Source organism: Mus pahari, chromosome 5 (genome assembly GCF_900095145.1).
Source record: "Mus pahari chromosome 5, PAHARI_EIJ_v1.1, whole genome shotgun sequence".
Classification (NCBI taxonomy): domain Eukaryota; kingdom Metazoa; phylum Chordata; class Mammalia; order Rodentia; family Muridae; genus Mus; species Mus pahari.
Genome location: NC_034594.1, coordinates 131,502,047 through 131,521,705, shown reverse-complemented (window position 1 = coordinate 131,521,705; position 19,659 = coordinate 131,502,047). Strand labels below are relative to the sequence as shown.

The 19,659-nt window shown below is 40.0% G+C and overlaps 1 protein-coding gene across 2 annotated transcripts in view; it reads right to left on the bottom strand.

Moving 5' to 3' along the window:
- Astn1 (astrotactin 1) overlaps nt 1-19,659 on the bottom strand; it is a 320,538-nt gene that overhangs the window by 70,787 nt on the left and 230,092 nt on the right. For both annotated transcript variants that reach the window (XM_021198865.2, XM_021198866.2), the window contains exons 12-16: nt 19,335-19,501; nt 16,180-16,374; nt 14,678-14,805; nt 7,450-7,554; nt 4,833-5,021 (exon numbers count right to left, since the gene is read on the bottom strand). In XM_021198865.2, coding sequence (XP_021054524.1) covers nt 4,833-5,021; nt 7,450-7,554; nt 14,678-14,805; nt 16,180-16,374; nt 19,335-19,501 — 784 coding nt within the window. The remainder of the gene's footprint in view (nt 1-4,832; nt 5,022-7,449; nt 7,555-14,677; nt 14,806-16,179; nt 16,375-19,334; nt 19,502-19,659) is intronic.

Sequence of the window (19,659 nt, the reverse complement as noted above, 5' to 3'; positions counted from 1 at the left end):
ATATATACCACCTTCTGTATTTATTCATATGTAGATATACCTTCTATATATATTCAGAGAGAAAAGAGTTAAAGGACTTTATATGTTATTTATGTTTGGATATATACATTGCACACATACATATAAGACTAGATTCTAATTTATCTCTTCTACACTTTGTTCATTCTCTTATAAATGCAGAAGAATAGGAACTCCAGATGTCTAGACAATAAACTTGTAGTCACGGTTCTCTTCTTCCCTCTGGCAAGTCGATTACTAGGAAAGAGTGAGGGAAAAGATTTGTTTTTCATTTTATACTGTTTTAATGCACTTTGAATATTTTAAACAAATACACTTAAAATTCAAGATAGACATATAGTTAGTGCTTCCAAGACCATTGTTATAGGAGAAGTCCTACAAGCAAATGACAATACAGGCACATGTAAGAATGCTACAAAGAATCTATAAAGTGTGATAGAAGCAGGAAACACAAACTTTGCCTGGGGTTGGGAAGGAAGGCCTTGTGAAAATGACATCACTCTAACTAGTCCTTGCAGAGTAGGAGGGGGAATCCAGGATGGTGGACAAGGTTAGGTAGATGAATAGCTACAAGACTCAAGGCTCAGAAGTCCAAAGAGCTTCAGGGCCAAAGGAAGGAGACCAGGATCTCTAGAAGCTCCTATCCTCTCTTGCTGAAGTCAGCCTTTTGAGCTTCAGCTCACCGAGCATGGATCTGGACTTCCGGCCTCCAGAACTAGCAGAGTGTGACTTTATTTTCAGACTTCAAGCTTGTGTAATTTGTTACAGCAACCACAGGAAACCAATACAGGGAGCAAAGCTGTATTACTCAAGTGGCAACAGCAGGGACAAGTAAGGATGTGGCTTCAAGCTGAGGAGCGATGGCATTAAATTGCATTTTTAAAAGGTAACAGATGGTGAATTTTAGAATGCAGTGAAATGGCAGGAAAAAGAAGCGAAGGAGTTACAAGAGGAACCCATTTAAACGGCATTCTTATTGATATAATAACTATACAGATTTATGAGTACAGCATGATATGTTGAATGATGCATATTATGTATACGCATGATGTATGTTTGATGTAATAATCAAAGTGAGGTGATTAGCATATCCATCACCTTAAATTTTGATCCCTTATGATGAATATACTCAAATATTCACTTCTAACCATTTAGAATATGACAACATTGTAGTTAACAACATTCACACAACTGTGCAGTGCACATCTGAACTTAGCTCTTGTTATCTATTACAGCCCACCATATATGAGATTCTAACTCCCTTCCCTTCCCTGTTACTCTCTCCAATCTGAATCATTGCTACAGCAATTGATATTGTAACATCAACCTTGAGGAAACGCAAAATGGGAGACATGAGTTGAGAAAGTATCTATGTGGTGAAGAGGTCAGAACTTCATAGTAGTTTAATGCAAAGAATAAGAAGAACAAAAACTCTTCACTTTAAATTTTGTGCCACACATGGTTTGAGAATCTGGTGGCTACAGGGAACACAGGTGTTGGTCACTGGAGTTCCTGGAGAAGATGCATGCAGAAATCTTAAACACTAAGTATCAGTGAAGTCTTGGCTCTTGGAGGAAAGGAAAGATTTGGGGGTGGAGGTTGAGGAAAACTCAGATGGAAATCCCCCAACATCAGTGAAGAAGGAAGGAGCAGTAAGGGGCTGGAGACATGGCTCAGATGTTAAGGTCATTTGTTACACTTTCGCAAGACTAGAGTTCAGTTCCTAGTTAACAAATTGGGTGGCTCACAACCACCAGTAACTCCTGCTCTAGAGAAACTGATACTTTCCCTTTGTTTACATGGGCACTATGGCACTAGCACACCTGTTCTCTCTCTCTCTCTCTCTCTCTCTCTCTCTCTCTCTCTCTCTCTCTCTCTCTCTTCTCTCTCCACACACACACACACACACACACACGAGAAAAAGAAAGAGAGAGATAGTAAAAGAAATCTTGGAAAAAATGAAAGCGTTGCATCCTTATAATAGATGTAAATGATTTTTTTTCAAAGGAGTAAGGGTAAAGGTTTGAAAATAGAGGTTAAGAGCATAAGAAGGGAATATGAACAGAACAGCAATGGCAACATTGTGTGACGAGAGGATTTTTAAGGAGTGACATGATGATAGAAAGTCTATAGATAAGATAGATGGAGAGTCATAGAATAAATGTCAGTGACACTCTGATTAAAAAGTCCTTGATTTTCTCCTCTAGTGCTGTTAAAAAGCAATCAGAAGAGTGAAATGGAGTCAATGAGAGGCAGCAGAGAAATGGTACAGACTCTTAAGAAATGTGTTGAGAATGTGTTTAAAGTAAACAGTTGTAAAAAGGCTCATGTTTGTGAGAAGATGAGTTTGCAAAGACTTAACGTTGGGAAGACAGAATTCGGTGGCCAAAAAGATGGTAAAGAATTAACAAGGGCGCAATTGATGATCATGGGGTAAGGAGAAACAGGACAGCTGAGAGCCCAGAGCAGGCAGGGAGGTTACTCCGAGATGGAAGAAATTCCCGTTTTCTGGATTCGAGGGTAAAGGGTGACGAAAGGAGACAGAGTAACTTTAGAGCTCAATGTACAGGGACATGAATGACTGGGAAATCCTATTTCTAATTGTGTTATTTTTGTGAGAAAGGAAAAATAAAGGGGGTTAGGTGTAGACAAAGAGAAAAAGAGAAATCGATCAAGTCTAAGCTTAGATATAAGAAATGGAAGTATATTTTTTCATAAGTTTCCAAAAGATTCATATAGAGGTAATTTATCTAAAATGCCAAACCACACAGTGGTATCACGAGAAGCAGAAAATAAACAAAAAAACTATTGAATGGAAAGCTGACCTCCAAAGATCTGGCTTAAACCATGCTCCTCTGAGATTTTGTCAGTCATATAGAGCTAATGCTGCATTCCCCCAATGATGCCCACATAAAAGTCTGTATCATAAGGGCTTTCGCACCAGTTACTACCTCCACTATCATCACTGGCCACAATGGCAAGAAACAATAACAGCAACAGGAAGAGCAATACATGGTTGTGTTTTAGAGATAAGGGAGATCAGTGCCCAAATTTAAAATGGAGAACAAAGACAAACAACTAAATCGTTGAAGCCTATAGTTTACAGAGAAGTCTCAAAAATGGTGCTGTCAGGGTGCGCATGGGCAGTGGTCACTCGTGACTTCTTACAAGTCAGGCATCTCTAAGGCAAACTAAGATGACTGAATACCTTTTAAAAGTAAATGACAAGGGAGAAGTTAGATAAGTCATATTTCGGAGAACTAAAGTCAACACTTGGATTGTGGCAATGGTGGATGCCCAGTGGCAAGAGAGGCTTCCCATCAAAGGAAAGCAAGGCACAGTGCCAAGGCTTTGACAGATTTCCCTTCTGGGCTCAGTCTTTCTCTTTGAGGACAGTACTGTCCTTTGGGAGAAGCAACAAGTAGAGTCAGGAGCTTGGGGAAAGGTCAGATGTTTGTCTCCCAGAAATCCCAGGCCTTGACACTCACTGAGCTCCTGTCAAGCAGGAATAGCTGAGGGCTCAGCCTTGTGATTCAGTCCCTGGACTCTGGAATGGATACTTCAGCAAGCTTTGGCAGCTAGAACTGTTCTTTTCTTTCTTTCTTCTTTCTTTCTTTCTTTCTTTCTTTCTTTCTTTCTTTCTTTCTTTCTTTCTTTCTTTCTTTCTTTTTTTTTTTTAACTGCTTTTATCTATAGTCCCTATAAGTACTAGAAGTACACAGTTCTCCCAGCAAATTGGTTTCAGAAGATTGTTTAGATTCCAAAGTTTGAGAAACCTGAGGCTGTGTTTCATGATGTAGGAGGACTCTGTCTCAGGCAATTATTTTTACAGCCACAGTAGCCCAGAGATTAATCTTTTGGTCCTGGGAGAAAGATGCCAGTCAGAAGAGAAGCTATAAGACTTCTGCATCCTGTTGAGGAAGGCAAATGGATTTGGAGCTGGCAGAAACCAGCATGTTCAAGCCAGAGCCCTAATTGCCCTTTGGTAGTACTGCCGATACAGGGGTTTCCCTAGTCTCACAGGAAGTCTTGATCCATGACTGTTAAGATATCACACTTCTTGAATTTTGTTGTCAGCTCAAGACTCCCCTGTTAGCAGCTCGCAAGTCCATAACTAGCTCTCGACAGAATATCCTGCAGGAGGAAGTCCAAGAACGGCAATGCTAAATCAGTCTTGATATGATTATAAATACTTAGGACAGCATCACTAATGTACAACAAAGTGACTTCAGAAGGTTTGAAAGTTTTCAGGGTCACATTTACTGGTCATTCACTTGCTGTTCAGATTGCAGGGACGGGGTTTATTTTTAAATCTGTTATCCAACACTAAGACATTTCTTCACAACACAAATCAATAGGGAAAATGGAAAATAAACCGAAATGTAGTACTGCAAGAATAAACGAGAAGGGGCCTAGTATGTCATTCCTGTGAGAAGTTAAGAGGCAGTGTGTTGGGGTTGTGGTGGGTAAATGGACTGGAACATTCTCCCCCTTCTCTCCTTCTTCACAGCAACAGAATGGATGGTGGCTGTCAACTGTTAGTGGACTCTATAGTAGCTAACATAGTGAACATATGGTTGATTCCACCCGCCTCATCTAATATCCTCATTTTGAGGTTTGATTTTTAGCAAACTGACCTTAGAAATTTTGCAGGTAAGGAATGACCTTAGAAATTTTGCAGATAAGCCCACAGAATTGAGGGCAATCTGAATTAATCCTTTTCCTATGGAGCCTTTATGTGTGGCTATACAGACTGTATGTGGGCAGATAGGACTGGCACAGGTGTAAAATTTGCCACGGGGCAGGCCACTCACCTTTACTGATGTCTTCATATTCCAGCCAGAGTCTCCGCTGGACTTGCTTGTTTGGGTACCATATAGAACAGGATTCCTCAAAGCCGTACACAGCTTCCTGGATGTAATGGTTTCCAAACTGATCCAACAAAGCCACAAAATCTGCACGAGATGTAGCCCCATCCAAGGAGTGAAGAGCATTGCTGAAGGCTATGGGAGAAAGTCACCGAGAGTAAATAAGGCCGGGAACTCACCCATTAGGGACATGGATTCCTAGGCAAACTGGACCCACATGGGACCCTGGGACCTCAAGTGTGTGTTTGAGAACTAGAAAGGAATAGCATGCATTTCTGTTTAACTGAAATAAATATTCCTGTTCCCAAATAGGTGTCTTTTCAAGTATGTTGGTTAATTTTAGGTGAGTTAAGCAGAGGAGGGTAAATCCTGACTCCTGCAACCATTAAGTAAATGGGTTTTGTATCCCCTAAAACTGCAGTTCATGACATTAAGCCAATTTAGTCAGTTCAATTAATAGCATTTTAAAAATAGAAAGAGAATAGTTTAGTCTAAAATAGAAACATACATACTATCAGGGAGCATTTCACATCATGACACGAAGCACTGTTTTATGATCTATTTGTTGTGTGAATATGGGTGTGGGTGAAGCACAGAGTCATAAAATAAAATATATATATATTCTTTGGGTAGAGACTGTGATAGCTAATACTGATTGTCAACTTGCGAGTATCTGAAATCATCTAGGTAATGAATTTCTGAGCATATGTGTGAAGGGGTTTCTAGATTAGGTTAGTTAACGTGTTTCCTGGTTGGAGTTTGTTATCTTGACATAGATCTAGATATACTGAAGAAAAAGGAGGAGTATTGAAGAAATGGCTCCCTAAGATTTGCCTGTAATCGAGTCTGTTGAACATTTTTTTAGAATTAATGATTGATGTGGAATGACCTAGCTCACTGTGGGTGATGTCAAACCTTGGCAGATTGGCTTCAGTTGTATAAGAAGATAATCTGAGAAGGCCATCAAGGAGTAAGCAAGTAGGCAGCACTTCTCCAGTTTCTGCTTCAATTCCTGCTTGGAGTTCCTGCTTCGGATTCCTTCAGTGATGTAGCGGTAATGAGAAAGTGTAAGATCAAATAAACCCTTTCCTCCTGAGGTTGATTTTGGTCATTGTGTTTTATCACAGTAAAAGAACAACTGAGACAAGGTGGGAAGACCCACCCTAGCTCTGGGTGGCTGGAGTTCTGGGCTGAATACAAAGGGAAAGCAAGCTGAACTTGCATTCATCTCTCTCTGCCTCCTAAGAGCAGACATGGTGTGACTTGGTGTCATCAGATCCTGCCACCATGCTTTCTCTAACATGGCAGTGACCCCAAATAAACCCTTCCTGAATGTAATTGTATCATGTGTTTTCTGAAATATCAGTGGAAAAAAAAAAAAAACCTAAAGAATGCAGGAACCAAAAAAAGTTTGCAAAAGATTTGACATTTTCTAAAGAAAAGACAATGGGAGAATATAGGTAGGAAAGGTCACCTGTATTTTACATATGCTTATATTTTGTTTTACAAAAACCAAATGTATAAGAATCAGGAAATGATGAACAGCAGCAGAGCACTGTATGTCTCTTCTCTCTTCACACCAGCCAATTCTGTTTGTAGTTTCTGCTTTTCTTTAACAGCCTCATGGGAGAAAATTGTCTGTAGTAAACATTCCAATTCTATTACTCTATCTGGTCAGCTGTATCCATCGCTTCTTTCTAAACATCCTTTTTGAGTATATGGCTCTTTTTTCGTCATCCTTATTTTTGGTTGTTCTTTTTTTTTTTTTTTTTTTGAGATAGGGTTTCTCTGTGTATGACCAGGTTCTCACTCTGTAGACCAATATGTCCTAGATCTCAGAGATCCACCTGTCTCTGCATCCCAAGTGGTGAGATTAAAGGTATGCACCATACTGCCCAGCTTTCATCATAATTCTTAATGGTCAGTTATCTTCCTTCAATTGACCCTGAGACTCCACCTTCCTTCTGCTGCCTCCAAGACCGTTAATAAACTGGAAAGTCACCATTCCTTATTAGATACAGTATAGCTGCATGCTTATACGTCATTGCATTCTATGTAATAGATGTAACATGTATTACTACATATAGTTATAGACAGATTTCTCTGTTGCTTTCTATAGTAATCATTCTATTATGTTTGCTGTTTAGGAAATGCCTCATTTCCTATTTCTTTCTTTTCACTTCCTTCCAGCTACTTGTTTTTCTGGGGACGAGGGGCATCACGTGAAATCTTTTAATCATGGTTTTGTTCTTTCAAATGTTTATTCTGACAATTATGAAAAGTCCGCTTAAAAAAAACATACTCTCCTCACACTGCATAACCCCAGGAAAAATGACATTGTCATTGGTTCCAGCCTTGCCAATTCTATAGAATAAGATACACCTTGCAACTTCATCTGTGCTTAGGAAATAATCACATTCTATCCATTTGCCGTGAAGAGTCCATCTGAGCACACTGGATGCAAGTCTCGTGGAGTCGGCTGTGTCCTGGGCTACTTCTAAGCTGAGTGATTCCTTTGGAAAGAAATTCCAAAGCCTGGGGGTAGGCTTGCTGTTGTGCTCACCCTGAGAGACGGCTGCTTGGTTGAGTTTGATGTGGTACATCACAGACCGAACCTTCCAGTGCTGCAGCACAGGGTATCCAGACACTTCACTGAAGTTCACCATCCCTGGGGACAGAGGAGACAGAAGGTCACTGTGTGAGGCTGACTCACAAGCCCTAAGTTGAAAAGCATGACCCTGTTCAATTACGCTAAGGATGTAATGGTGAGAAAATTATGAAGGGTTCTTTGATGAAAAGACTTTTTCTAGGAGAGTAGTCAGTCATGACATCCATCCTCCATTGAACTCTTGATCTCGGCTGGGCATTTTGCTATGCACTTTGCATATCTTAAGTCATTTGATCCTTCTTCTATAGGTGTTATTATCTATACCTGCCAAATGAAGACCTTAAGACCCTGAGAGGGAGTTTATATAAAGTACCCAGGACACTGGGTTAAAGCATGGTGGGGTCCTAGATGTGCCTGAAGCTAGGCCCAGACTCCTTATTCATTCTATTGTAATATCTAAACAATAAATTTATACTCGATTCTATGCTTATTGTAATGCCAGATTCATATTCTCTTTTTAAAAAAAAATGCAGTAATTGACTCAGTTTGTGTATCTGTAACATCAATTTTTCTGACTCATTTAATTGATTTATATTTGGCATTTACACTTTAATTATTCTGAGGCTGATTATGCTTATTTCCCCTTTACCAGAAAGGACAGTGCCCAGGTAACTAAGTCATCAAAGGGTAATGGCAGCCAAATACCGAATACCATCTATGTGCTAAGCAATAGGCTATATCGTTAAGGTGCCCATTACCTATGAGAAGATCCAGGTTCTGAGAGGCTAAGTCTGTTGCCCAAGACCTCTCAACATATGTCTCTTTAGGGCCTTTACAAGTCATCAATGGTGTGCTCTTCCTTAAGAGCTGAGAGAAAGAGTTCTCCAATCTGAATTTTAGTGACTACCAAAAATATAATATCCTACGGAAACAAGATGATTGGGCCAAAGGAAATAAAATAATGCCTTCCTAATTTTATTTACCAAAAAACTCAAAACAAACCATTTTAGCTTCATTTCTGTGCCTGACATCTGTTATATAAATGTCACATATATACTTAAGTGTGTGCATACATGTACACATATACAAATGAGTACTTCAAGTGTACATGATACATAGACTGTGTGTGCACAAGTGTGGCAGTGAGACAGACCTGTGCATTTAATTCTTCAGCCATTTTGGCATTTGCTTCTTCAAACTAAACCAACTAAAGGAATACGTAAACCAAATGGAGAGTGGGCAGGATTAATTAGCTGCTTGTCAACTCTGATCAAATTAGGTGAGTAATTACCAACTTTCCATTTCTGTGTGATGCAGATGGGAATAATTATTGGTAAAAGGAAGAAAGGTCAAGAAAAGTTGCTTAGTGAAGCAACTGCTTAAATTTTCTCTCAGGTAATCAAAAAGAAGTTTCATGCTACGAAGAGAAGGTTTTTGTGTTCTCCTTTGAATGTTCATCTTTCAAAGCATGAAGCTTTTTGACGACATTCAAATGAATACAAACTTTGGCTTTTCACCTTCACATTAACTTCAAAAGCAGACAAATGGAATTTGAACTTAGCAAATGTAAGACTTCATTACCTTAAAGGTACAATTCATTAACACAGAAAATACATGTGCAGTGCCGAGAGCCATTTAATACAGTGTCCATATCAGAACAGCCACTCTGTTGCTGTCTGATAATGCCTATGTATAAAACACACTAAGGCTAATACACCAAGATCTTCAACAATGGAGGGTAGAGCCCTTTAACTGAACTGTGTCCTGGTAGAAAAAAGATAGACAAGAAACCAGGTGGCCCGGGCTTCAGGCTATTAGTGTTGCTACAGCTGGATGTTTCAGAATGACAATTACTTTGATGTTTGTCACATTTCTTTCTCACAACCCAAGTGGCTTCTGTCTGGCTACTTGGCTGTGGGACATTTTAGTTCCCAGATGTGGAATCTGCAAAGACAGAGGTCTGGCTGAAATGAATTCTGGTTTCCTTCGCAGTTTTGTGATTTCAAGTAGCTGTACATATGATGTTAGGCAAATGTTCTTGAAAATGTTCTGTTTTTATATCTAAAGTGGGTATTTATCTCATTTACTAGACAGGTAGGCGGCCAGAGCAGAATAAAATTATGAGCATAAAACAATTTGGGAGAGAATAAAGCAACCTGTGCAAGCATGTCCCTGTGACACTGTCACCTTCCTGCCCCACCCCACCTCCGTCTCCATCCATCAAGTTTACATATGTAGACTTGACATTTCTTAACAGATACATTGCTGTGACCTTATAGACTTCATCCTAGAACAACACAGAGGATTTAAGAATAAGTATGAGGCATGAATGTTTGGAGATGGTCTCCCATCTCTAGCCAGGATGAGCCAAGTAGACTTGGTTACTTAACTGTTGTGGATGGGCCTGGTGCTATTCTTGTGAACCAATCCCCTAATGAATAAAGAAGCCAGTGGGGCGAGTAGGAGGGACTTCCAGGTTGGATGAAGGAAAAAAAAAAAGAAGCAGGAGAAAGTTGGGTCTTTAGGATGGAGATAGTGTGAGGACAAGATGTAATTACGAGTGTCTCCTGGTTTCAATGGCAGATCTGTCAGTATTCGACAGTGGAGGATTTAGATTTAATAAGACTTACAAGTTAGGACTTTCGTTGTTGTGCCCAGTGATTGGGATATCACTGTTTCTGAACTACGTTTGTGTTGTGATTTCCTTCATGTGGCAGCTCATCTGGGTTCAAGAGGGAAAGGTACAGTGGCCAAGAAAGGGTTTGCCTGAGATGCACCACAAAGGTCATGGGGGTTTGGCGTGGTAACAACCCACCAATGGAAACTTCGTGAGCTGGGTGTAAAAATGTTGAAGCTCTGAGTCAGAGTTTCCGCGAGATAAAAACAGGTCGGCCATGGCCCGCCAGTGCATGGCTAGGCAGCCCATCAGAACCGAGAGCCTGCACAAGCACCAGGGATCTGTCGGTTCGATTTTTATTATTTCCCAACACTTCACTGCTAAGCACAATTCCAGTGGCTATGCTCAGACTCCACCGTCGTCAGGAAAGCAGCCACATAACTGTTAATGCTTGGGAGGTGTCTGTCTCCGCCTACTCACAAATAATTCTTCCCGTAGTTGCAAAGGAAGAATAACGTATGGATTTTCCAGCTGAGTCATGCCTTTCTTTCTCAGAGTGTCCTTGACATGCATTCAGGTTTATTTTATATCATTTTTGGAATGCATTTACACTAAATGGATTTTTTTTTCCAAATAAAATATCTGACTACATTTTCTTGAGAATGGGTATTATTTTTATTTTACATATTTTAACCTATGCTTGAGAAAATACTTACTGAACATACAAGGTATAATCTGAAAAGAGAAGTGGAGAGAGAGGGGAAAGGAAGGAATCAGAGAGACAGGCAGAGGAAGAGAGAGGAGGGTAAGGGAAAGAGTGTACAAATGAACACAAAAAAACAATGCAGAAGCAGAACTCTACCAGGAATCTACAGCAACCACTTAGAAAACTACGCCAGTCTCTACTGACTCATCTAGGGAGCAAACCTAAAGCCCACAAGCTATTTCTGTGGAAAGCCAGCTCTTCGCTACCATATGACCCCAGAGGGCCAATGATTATTCCTGTAACAATGTCATTCAAACACCAAGGATCTTATTAATGACTGATTATCTAATGCGTCCCCCTAGACCATGGCAGAGGTTCCAGTTGGTTCACCTTCAGTTTCCCCATGTCAACAGCTGCCAGTCGCACTGGTGAGCTTCCCCTTTCTCATCATGAGGCTTTTCCGTTTCCCTTCCAACTTACGAGACTGTGCCAAAACATGCATGATAGCTGCCGTGTTCCTCGCTATTGCCAGCCCAGAATAAATAGCACTTACCTGTTTGGTACCATTTGATTGGCCTTTCTTTATTTCCATGTAAAGTATGACAATGGAAAGGCCCGGGAAGCTTAGAGTGTTCAACTTTTACTCTGAAGAAGCCAACAAAGATTTATAAATCACTATTGCCAGTGTTATTTAATAATTCTGCCAGATGGTCTGTGTGTAAAGGATTCTCTAATTAAACAGGAATGGGAATTGCTGGGTTAAATAAAGTGAAGGGGATTTCTTGCCTGCAGGCTTACTATACTAAGGTGATGTAAATTATTGAGGGAAGGATACCTCATGCAGATTTCTGAACAAATTTGAAGTCAGAACTGGTTTATGAAAAGAACTTTGATTTTCTTCATGGAAAAAAAAAAACAGCAAAAGACATGCTTAGAAATGCTGAGACAGAAGACTCTGAAGATCACTTTAGCTCTAAAACCCTCCAAGCTTGCAGGTTTGTGAGGATTATGACCCATAACAACACAGAGTGTGACAGAAAGATTCACTGTATCACTGCATGAAAAGCTATCACTAAGCTGTTGCCAGAACTAGCTGGAGACTATGGAAGGTATTGGGTCAGCCATCTCTTTAATCGATCCTTCTAGTTGTTCTGGGCTTTAAAACCTCGAGGGAACGAGCTCACTCTTTGCTTATAACACAGAAAGGTATGCCCTTGGTCTACCTAGTTCTGCCTAACAAAAATAGGTTTAAAGCTGGATAGAAAAGCAGCCAGGCCATGAACTGTACATTCCCCCTATGATTTCCATTCCCTCCTCCTTGGAGACATGCAGATTAAAGAAGTCTCAACTTGTTTCTTTTTTCTTTTTTTTTAAACTCTAGTAAGCCATGTGGAGAGAGGTCCGAGAACACACCGGTAAATATAATCCTGTTGTGCTAAGAATGTAATTTGAAGCTTTTCCTTATCTCAAAGGTGTGGATTCAAATACAGGTGCTTCTGATGCTTCTCAGCTCTATTCCACTCAATCCTTCTGAAAAGCTGCTGGTATCATCCTCAGCTGCCCTGGGTATACTCCTAGCCTGGCAATTGCAGGACAATCTTCTCTTCCAAAATTAATCATAAACTTCAGGGGAGGGGTGTGTGTGGCTTCTGGTGAGTCTTCAAACAAGTAGTTTATTGGTAGCATGAAACTTGCCCTGTTTGTAGATATCAGCCCCCAAACCTCTTTTACACACACACACACACACACACACACACGAGAGAGAGAGAGAGAGAGAGAGAGAGAGAGAGAGAGAGAGAGAGAGAGAGAGATGCCAGAGACCTATGCCTTTTAACAGTCCTGAGGCTACATGTTAGTATCATAAGGGCTCTCTGATTCTCATTCTCTCTCTCTCTCTCTCTCTCTCTCTCTCTCTCTCTCTCTCTCTCTCTCTCCCTCTCTCTGTTGTTTGTATGTGTATATGTGTGCAGTCAGTCTCCCATGGGCAACTGACTTTTTATTTTGAAGATATTCCTTGAAGGTCCAGTACATATCTACTTATTATTATTTATTTTATGTTGCTCCCCTTCCTCCTGTAGGGAAGACATGTAAGAGGCATGGCCTACTTTTTCACATTGAGACATGACATTGTTGAGACATAATGTCATCTACAATGGAGTAAAAATAAAGAAGAAGAAAGGAAGAAGAAAAATAAAAAGGGAAAAGAAAAGAAAGAAGGAAGGAAAGAAATAGAAAGAAAGAAACTAAGAAAGAAAGAAAGAAAGAAAGAAAGAAAGAAAGAAAGAAAGAAAGAAAGAAAGAAAGAAAGAAAGATCACCAAAATATCTCATAGTGTTTTAAGTAAGTTTACCATTTTATGCTAGAACACTTACCACTGTATATAGGCACAGGTTGTTTATACATGCTGAACAGTAGTTTTCACTGGTACATTATTTAGCTAATAAATACAGATGTCATAATGTGTTAGGAACAATTTTGTTAGTGTTAGTCCATCACATCAATTCCATGAGGAAGATAGTGTTCTAACCCACATTTTTAAGGGTAAAAGAAGGCTAAGTACAGAGAAGTTAAGTAAATTGCCCTGAACTTAGACCTGCAAGGGCCAGAACTTAGACCTGCAAGGGCCAGATCTCAGTTGTCAGGCTCCAGAGTGCATGCTAATAATTACTAAGCTTCATTGCCTCCTGATGAATGACCTCTAATCCCTGGTTTCTGCTGAAGGCTCAGCCATTCTTTAGTAAATGGAGGAAAAGAGGCAGAAAGTAGAGAACGAGGAAGGCAGGATAAATAAGGCAGAGGGATAATGAAGAAACAAGCATAATAAACGAAATTGAGCACATGCATATTGTTCTAGCAAGTGATGCCACATCTCAAGTCACTGATTTCCTAGAGTTCATAGGACACCTGAAGTCCCTTCTTAGCTCAAAGAGGATCTATTTAGAACTCACGACCTAGAAAGGAGCATTAGCCCCTTTGGGCCCTGCCTCTGCTAATCAGGCTACGTCTCTGTCCCTTACAGGCTGAGAGAAGAAACCGGAATTGAAGAACAGAGAGACAGGCTTTACTGTCTCCTTCACTCGATGAAGGATCAAGAGACCTTCACATAATACAACCAGATTCAAACACAGGGTCACCGGATAACAAAACTCTGCAGGTCTCTGTCTTATCTCACTGCTCCATAAGTTCTCTGCAGGGAACTCAACTGCACTATTAACGCACATTTAGGAGGATGGATGCAATCCATCTTCTCTCTGTCTCCATGACCTACATACCTCTAATAGACAAAACCTTTGAATGCATATGCCTCCATATGACATTTTTTATGACGAATTACTATAGAATTTAGCAAGAAATGATATTGTCACAGATATTTTAGCAATTATAAGAGAATATTGACAATTTTACTGACAATACTAATAATGTTTGATTTTATAATGCATATGCCTCCATTATGACATTTTTTTCTGACGAATTCCTATAGAATTTAGCAAGAAAAAAAATACTATCACAGGTATTTTGTAGCAATTATATAAGAATATTGACAATTTTACTGACAATACTAATAATGTTTGATTTTATAATGCATATGCCTCCATTGTGACATTTTTTCTGATAAATTCCTATAGAATTTAGCAAGAAAAGATATTGTCACAGGTATTTTGTAGCAATTATATAAGAATATTCACAATTTTACTGATGATTAATCCTAATAATGTTCAATTTTATAACCAACCGTTTATCATGTTTCAATGAAATGACTGGCTTAGAAACAAACATGGGTATCGTCAAGCTAATGGTGTGATTTTAAGAAACTACAGGCATCTGTCTGGGTTTGGCTTGAAAAGTGAAGGCACACTTACCGGTCAAGAAGTCAGGGTCAGGGGTGGGCTCTGAGATTTCCTCTAGGCACTGATTCTCCAGTGGGACAGAAGCAACCACAAGACCATCCGGCAGTTGCTGGTCTAAACCACGAGCAAAGTTGTTTTGTCTAGAAACAGAGCAGACCTTTGTTTTCTGAGTGTCCATGCTACCCCTCAGCATGCAGTCTATATTTCAACACACAGTTGTAAAAAGTCTTCCTTTACCAAAAGCCATGCCTCACCCTGAGACTCACTTGGTACTCATGACTTACTTAGTCATGTGAATAAGGAAGGTAGGGGATAGGGGCAGAGATGAGAGGCAAATCAGCTGAAACATTTTATTGGCAGAATGGAGACTATTTCCCTCCACCAGAGTGTTTGCCTCTGACTCCCTCTTGACAAGATATCAACACTCTCGGTTACATCTGTAGACTACGGAGAAGACTCAGACCATCACAAGATCAATTCTGATATCACACTTCTTGCCCTGGCAAATCAATGCCATTGATGAAAGTGAAAAGAACTACTTGTAAAATCTCCTGTTCAAAATAGAAACAGGAACCATCTTGAAAATTGCCTCCAATTTGTTACCAAGGGTTTCCAAGGCTAAGTTTGCTACCAAGTTGTGTTTCATGTTAAAATATTGACATCATCATCATCATCATCATCATCATCATCTCATAGCCAGACTATTCCCATGGGCTCTAAGAAAATTCAAACAGCCCCCCAAAGAACAAACACAGGAGTCAGTTGGCCAAATGAAGAATCTGTAATACATTTTTTAAATAAATGGATCAAATAAATATTTTGTCCTCAGGAGTGCTTTATAATTTTCAAAATAATTAAATGTCCCAAATACTTAGCCATGATCATAAATGTCAATATTTACCATGTTAGAAATTAAAAGAGAAATTTTAAAGATTAATTTATATAAAATTGCTAATAAGCCCATTCAATATTAACCTGTTTTATGGGAAAGAGGGGAATGATATTATTTTATATTTTAAATGTCTTACTTAATAGACAACTGGATTCTTACAACTGAATCTAATGTATGTCAACATGATATTTTTGTTGACAAATATGAAGGAAATTTAGTTCTCTAATGGGTGGGGCCTAAGTGCTCCCTGAAGAGGTTCAGTGATGTCTAAGAACCCTTTGAGCAGACTCTGAGGACTGCTGTTCTAGACTTGCTTAAGCCAGGTCTTAAGATTTGGAGGTAGAATGGAACTTGAACATTTTGATGTGGCTTCGACATGAAATCTTGAAGGTAAGATTTCTTTTAAGGTTTTTCAATGCACCCAGAAAGAACATGTTTCTTGGGTTCTTGAATGAAGAGTGTAGATGTAGACAGAATTGTGGGCAAGAGCACTATCTGTATCTTTAGGTATATCACATTCACCATGATCCAAGATATATAACTTTATGCCTAGAATAAGGCTCTTCAAAAAGGAAGACACATCAACACCCCTGAAAAACAGATTAATGCATATGAAATTTACCTGAATGTTCCTTTTAGCACCTGTCCAGTGGCTACTTCCTTGGACTGGTTGTTGTAGCCAAAGAACATTTCTCCAAAGAGAGTCTGGTTCATGGGAACCTCTCGGCTTTCCCCACAGTCACCTCCCTCTGGGCAGGTCTCTGTGACAAGTTGGCAAGAGCGTCCATCCACGCCAAGCTTGTAGTCCTCGATACACCTAATTGGATAGAGAGCTCAAGGTAAGGAAGTATGCATTATGGACTCATGAGGACAAAAACAATTCAGCAAATTGGGAAAGAATGCCTTCGGAAAGATACTGGATGGCCCCAAACCAGGGATGATCATCCAATTGGATCTTGGTCCTTTCAAACTCAGTTTCTTAAATCTATAAATTGAGGTTCTTGCCATCATGGTAACATCAATCTTTTTACTTTTTTTCCTAGAAGATAGCTCTTTTAGGACTCAGGAGCATCTGCCTGTCCTATCCTTCTGATTTCTGAATCAAATTTAAGAATTAAGGGAGATCAACTTATAAATGAATTGACATACTTGAGCATAAGGTACGCCTGCATTTTTTTCTCAAGCACATTCGGTGGAGCTTTGACAATTGTGTGTAGGGTAATTAGGCAGCAAAAGAGTGACACTGTGCTTAAGGAATTAATAACTCTGTAAACTGGTCCTGTGGCAAGTCAACTAAGAAATGAGGAAGATTTATGATCTCCTAGCTGTGTTCTGTTTGAATGCATACAAACAAATCAGCAACTCATACCAACCCCCTTCCATTCAGCTTTGACATTCTGAAGTAAATAGATGCCGGGGCTACTGTGTGCTCCATAAACCAACAACTCCCTCTTAGCTGGGTGCTTTCCACGTCGTATTGCTCTAATTGGAGTGTAATACTAATTTGGTAATCATGGGTCAGTGACTTGTAAGTCATTAATTGGACTTTATTTGTAATTATGTTATAAGTAAGATAAATTTGTTAGCTCAAGTAAGACACAGTTCTTTAACAAGGCTGCCATTGTTTAAAAAAAAAATGTCCCTCCTTTGAAATAGAACAAATTTAAAATTTTAAGACAAATATGATGGTGAGTACATCATTTCTCACTATCTGGAGTAATTGTGATAAAAAAAATCCATCCTTTATAGAGGAATAAAGGGTCATAGTTTTAAGAAGTAAAACACAATACAGTAACATTAATGCTGTCCTTAACTGGGCAACTCTGGGCCAGTTGATGAAACTCTCGTGATACTTCGTTTTCAAAACTGCAAGGAAGGGGTGGGAAATAGCTGTTGAGGAAATTAATTCATATATTCAACATATAGAACTTAGACCATGCTAAATGTACAGCTAGTGCTGGCTAAATGTTGCTACTTTTATTAGCAGAGGTGCAAATGAAGACCGTGGGCAAGCAGCCTTCACTGCTAATTCATCCCATTTCCCATTTATACAGTTGAATTAACAGGTGCGAATGGAATTCTTTAATTGTAAGTGCATGTGAATTTCTTTCTCTACAAGAACCTTAAATCAGGACTTATCTGGCATCCAAGTAATAATATATGGGCCTTGGGCAATACCATTCAACAGGTGCCTAATTCTGACTGAAACCCGAAAGTCCAATGAGAATCTATGTCCAGGAGACAGATATGATTTGAGAATCACAAAGGACAGATTCCACAAGTCAGAGTACGTCTTGGAGTAGATCTTGAAATGGCTCCTTCCTCTAGTCAAATCAGCTAGAGCCTGGGTGACGGGCCAGGGTAAAGCTGCCTGATTCCAAATGTCTGTCCCTTCCATATGGCCCCACTTCTCATTCTTCTGTCTAAGCATTACATGGTAAACTTCTTGAGAAGGTAGGCCATTCTGGGTATCCTGTTGTTACCCTTGTACACGTACACAGGCTGTCTGCACAAGCAGGTGGTGAAATGAGTATACAGTAAATAAAACGAGACACAGCTTCGTCTGAATCTGCTTACATTAATTGAAGTGGGTCGATCTTAATGGTAGCATTACAGAGAACATTAAAATTTAGAGCAAGCTTCTATTTATGGAATGGGATTTTACAAGAAACTACATACACAAATTGCTCAATTGCAAAGAAATGAGATAAAATACAATAAAACAACATTACAAGTGCACTGGAAACCTTCTCACGGGTTACTCAGCAGGCATTGGCTTTTAGCGAGCCCCTAACATAGTTTTATGACTATAAACATTGATTTTCATTGCAAGCTTATTAGATGGTGAGATTCTTGAGGACACAAAACTAAATGCTACTTTCCTCCACAGCCTAGTGGTCAGTATGGTGTATGGCATGCAGCGAGCACCCAGTGGACTTGGCAGCAATAGGATGGGGTGGGGGAGTGGGGCATAGTAGTAGGGAGTGGGGGAAGGGAGAAAAGAAGGGACGAGCCATCTACGGACATAGCAGAATTGGGTAAATCTTTATTTACTTGATAAATATAGCATGAAAATGACTTCAACTATAATTTCACTCAGCAATACAAATTTAAATTTTGAGAAAACTGCAGTGCTTTTAAAAAGTCAGAAAGGGCCTGAATTCTGCTCCTAATCTTCTCGTTTGGTGACTTTCCAGTCTTGAGGGAGATAGTTTACTTCACCAGGCCTCTTTCTGGCCTGTGAAATGGAATGTTATTGCTCCGGCTGTTCCCTCACGGGGATGGGGGAGAGAGCTGATCACAGGAAGAGCATCATATCCTGAGGGATTAATGACTTTGCAGAAGGAGGGCAGGATATGTAAAATGCCAGGGCTTTGAGAAGCAGCATTTGAAGTTTCCATTCTTCGAAAACCACTCTTCTACCTTTGATAATCTACTAGATTCACATAATCTTTCTCTCAAGTGTTGGACCACGGGAACAGTTTCTGCCGTGTTATTAATGTAGCCCCTTTAAGGCATAGCTTGGAACATCTTGGCTTAACTGAGCAATGATTTATGTAAACCATGTGGTTAATTTCTCCTTTAAGGTAAGCCAGAGGCTGTGTTTCTGTAGCCACGGGACTAGACTTTCCCTAAGGTTCCTCTAGACTATCAAAGTGCTCATTCTATGCTACTGGCTCTCTCCTTAGAGCCTAGGGCATGACCAGTTCGTTCACACGGGTTTTCAGCCTGCAAAGTCCCCTCAGCCCAGCAACCCTCTTGGCTACTCCAACTCACCCGCAGAACATAAGGATGTTGTACAAGGTGGGGTCGTCCGGGAACGGCGCCATCTGCTGGAGACACAGCTGTTCGCAGCCGCCATTGAAACCATCTGAGCAGTCCACTCCGATATGGCGGTCATAGCAGCCTGAGCTGTCCTTCATAGGGCTGAGTCCTGAAGGACACTGGCAGAACCAGAAAGAATCCACACAAGAGGGTAAACAGGAGACCCGCGTGCAGTTACTGACATGAGTGAAACTATTACACCTCGGAAGTAATCCATGAATTTCCTTTTGCCCGTGTGTGTGTGTGTGTGTGTGTGTGTGTGTGTGTGTGTGTGTGT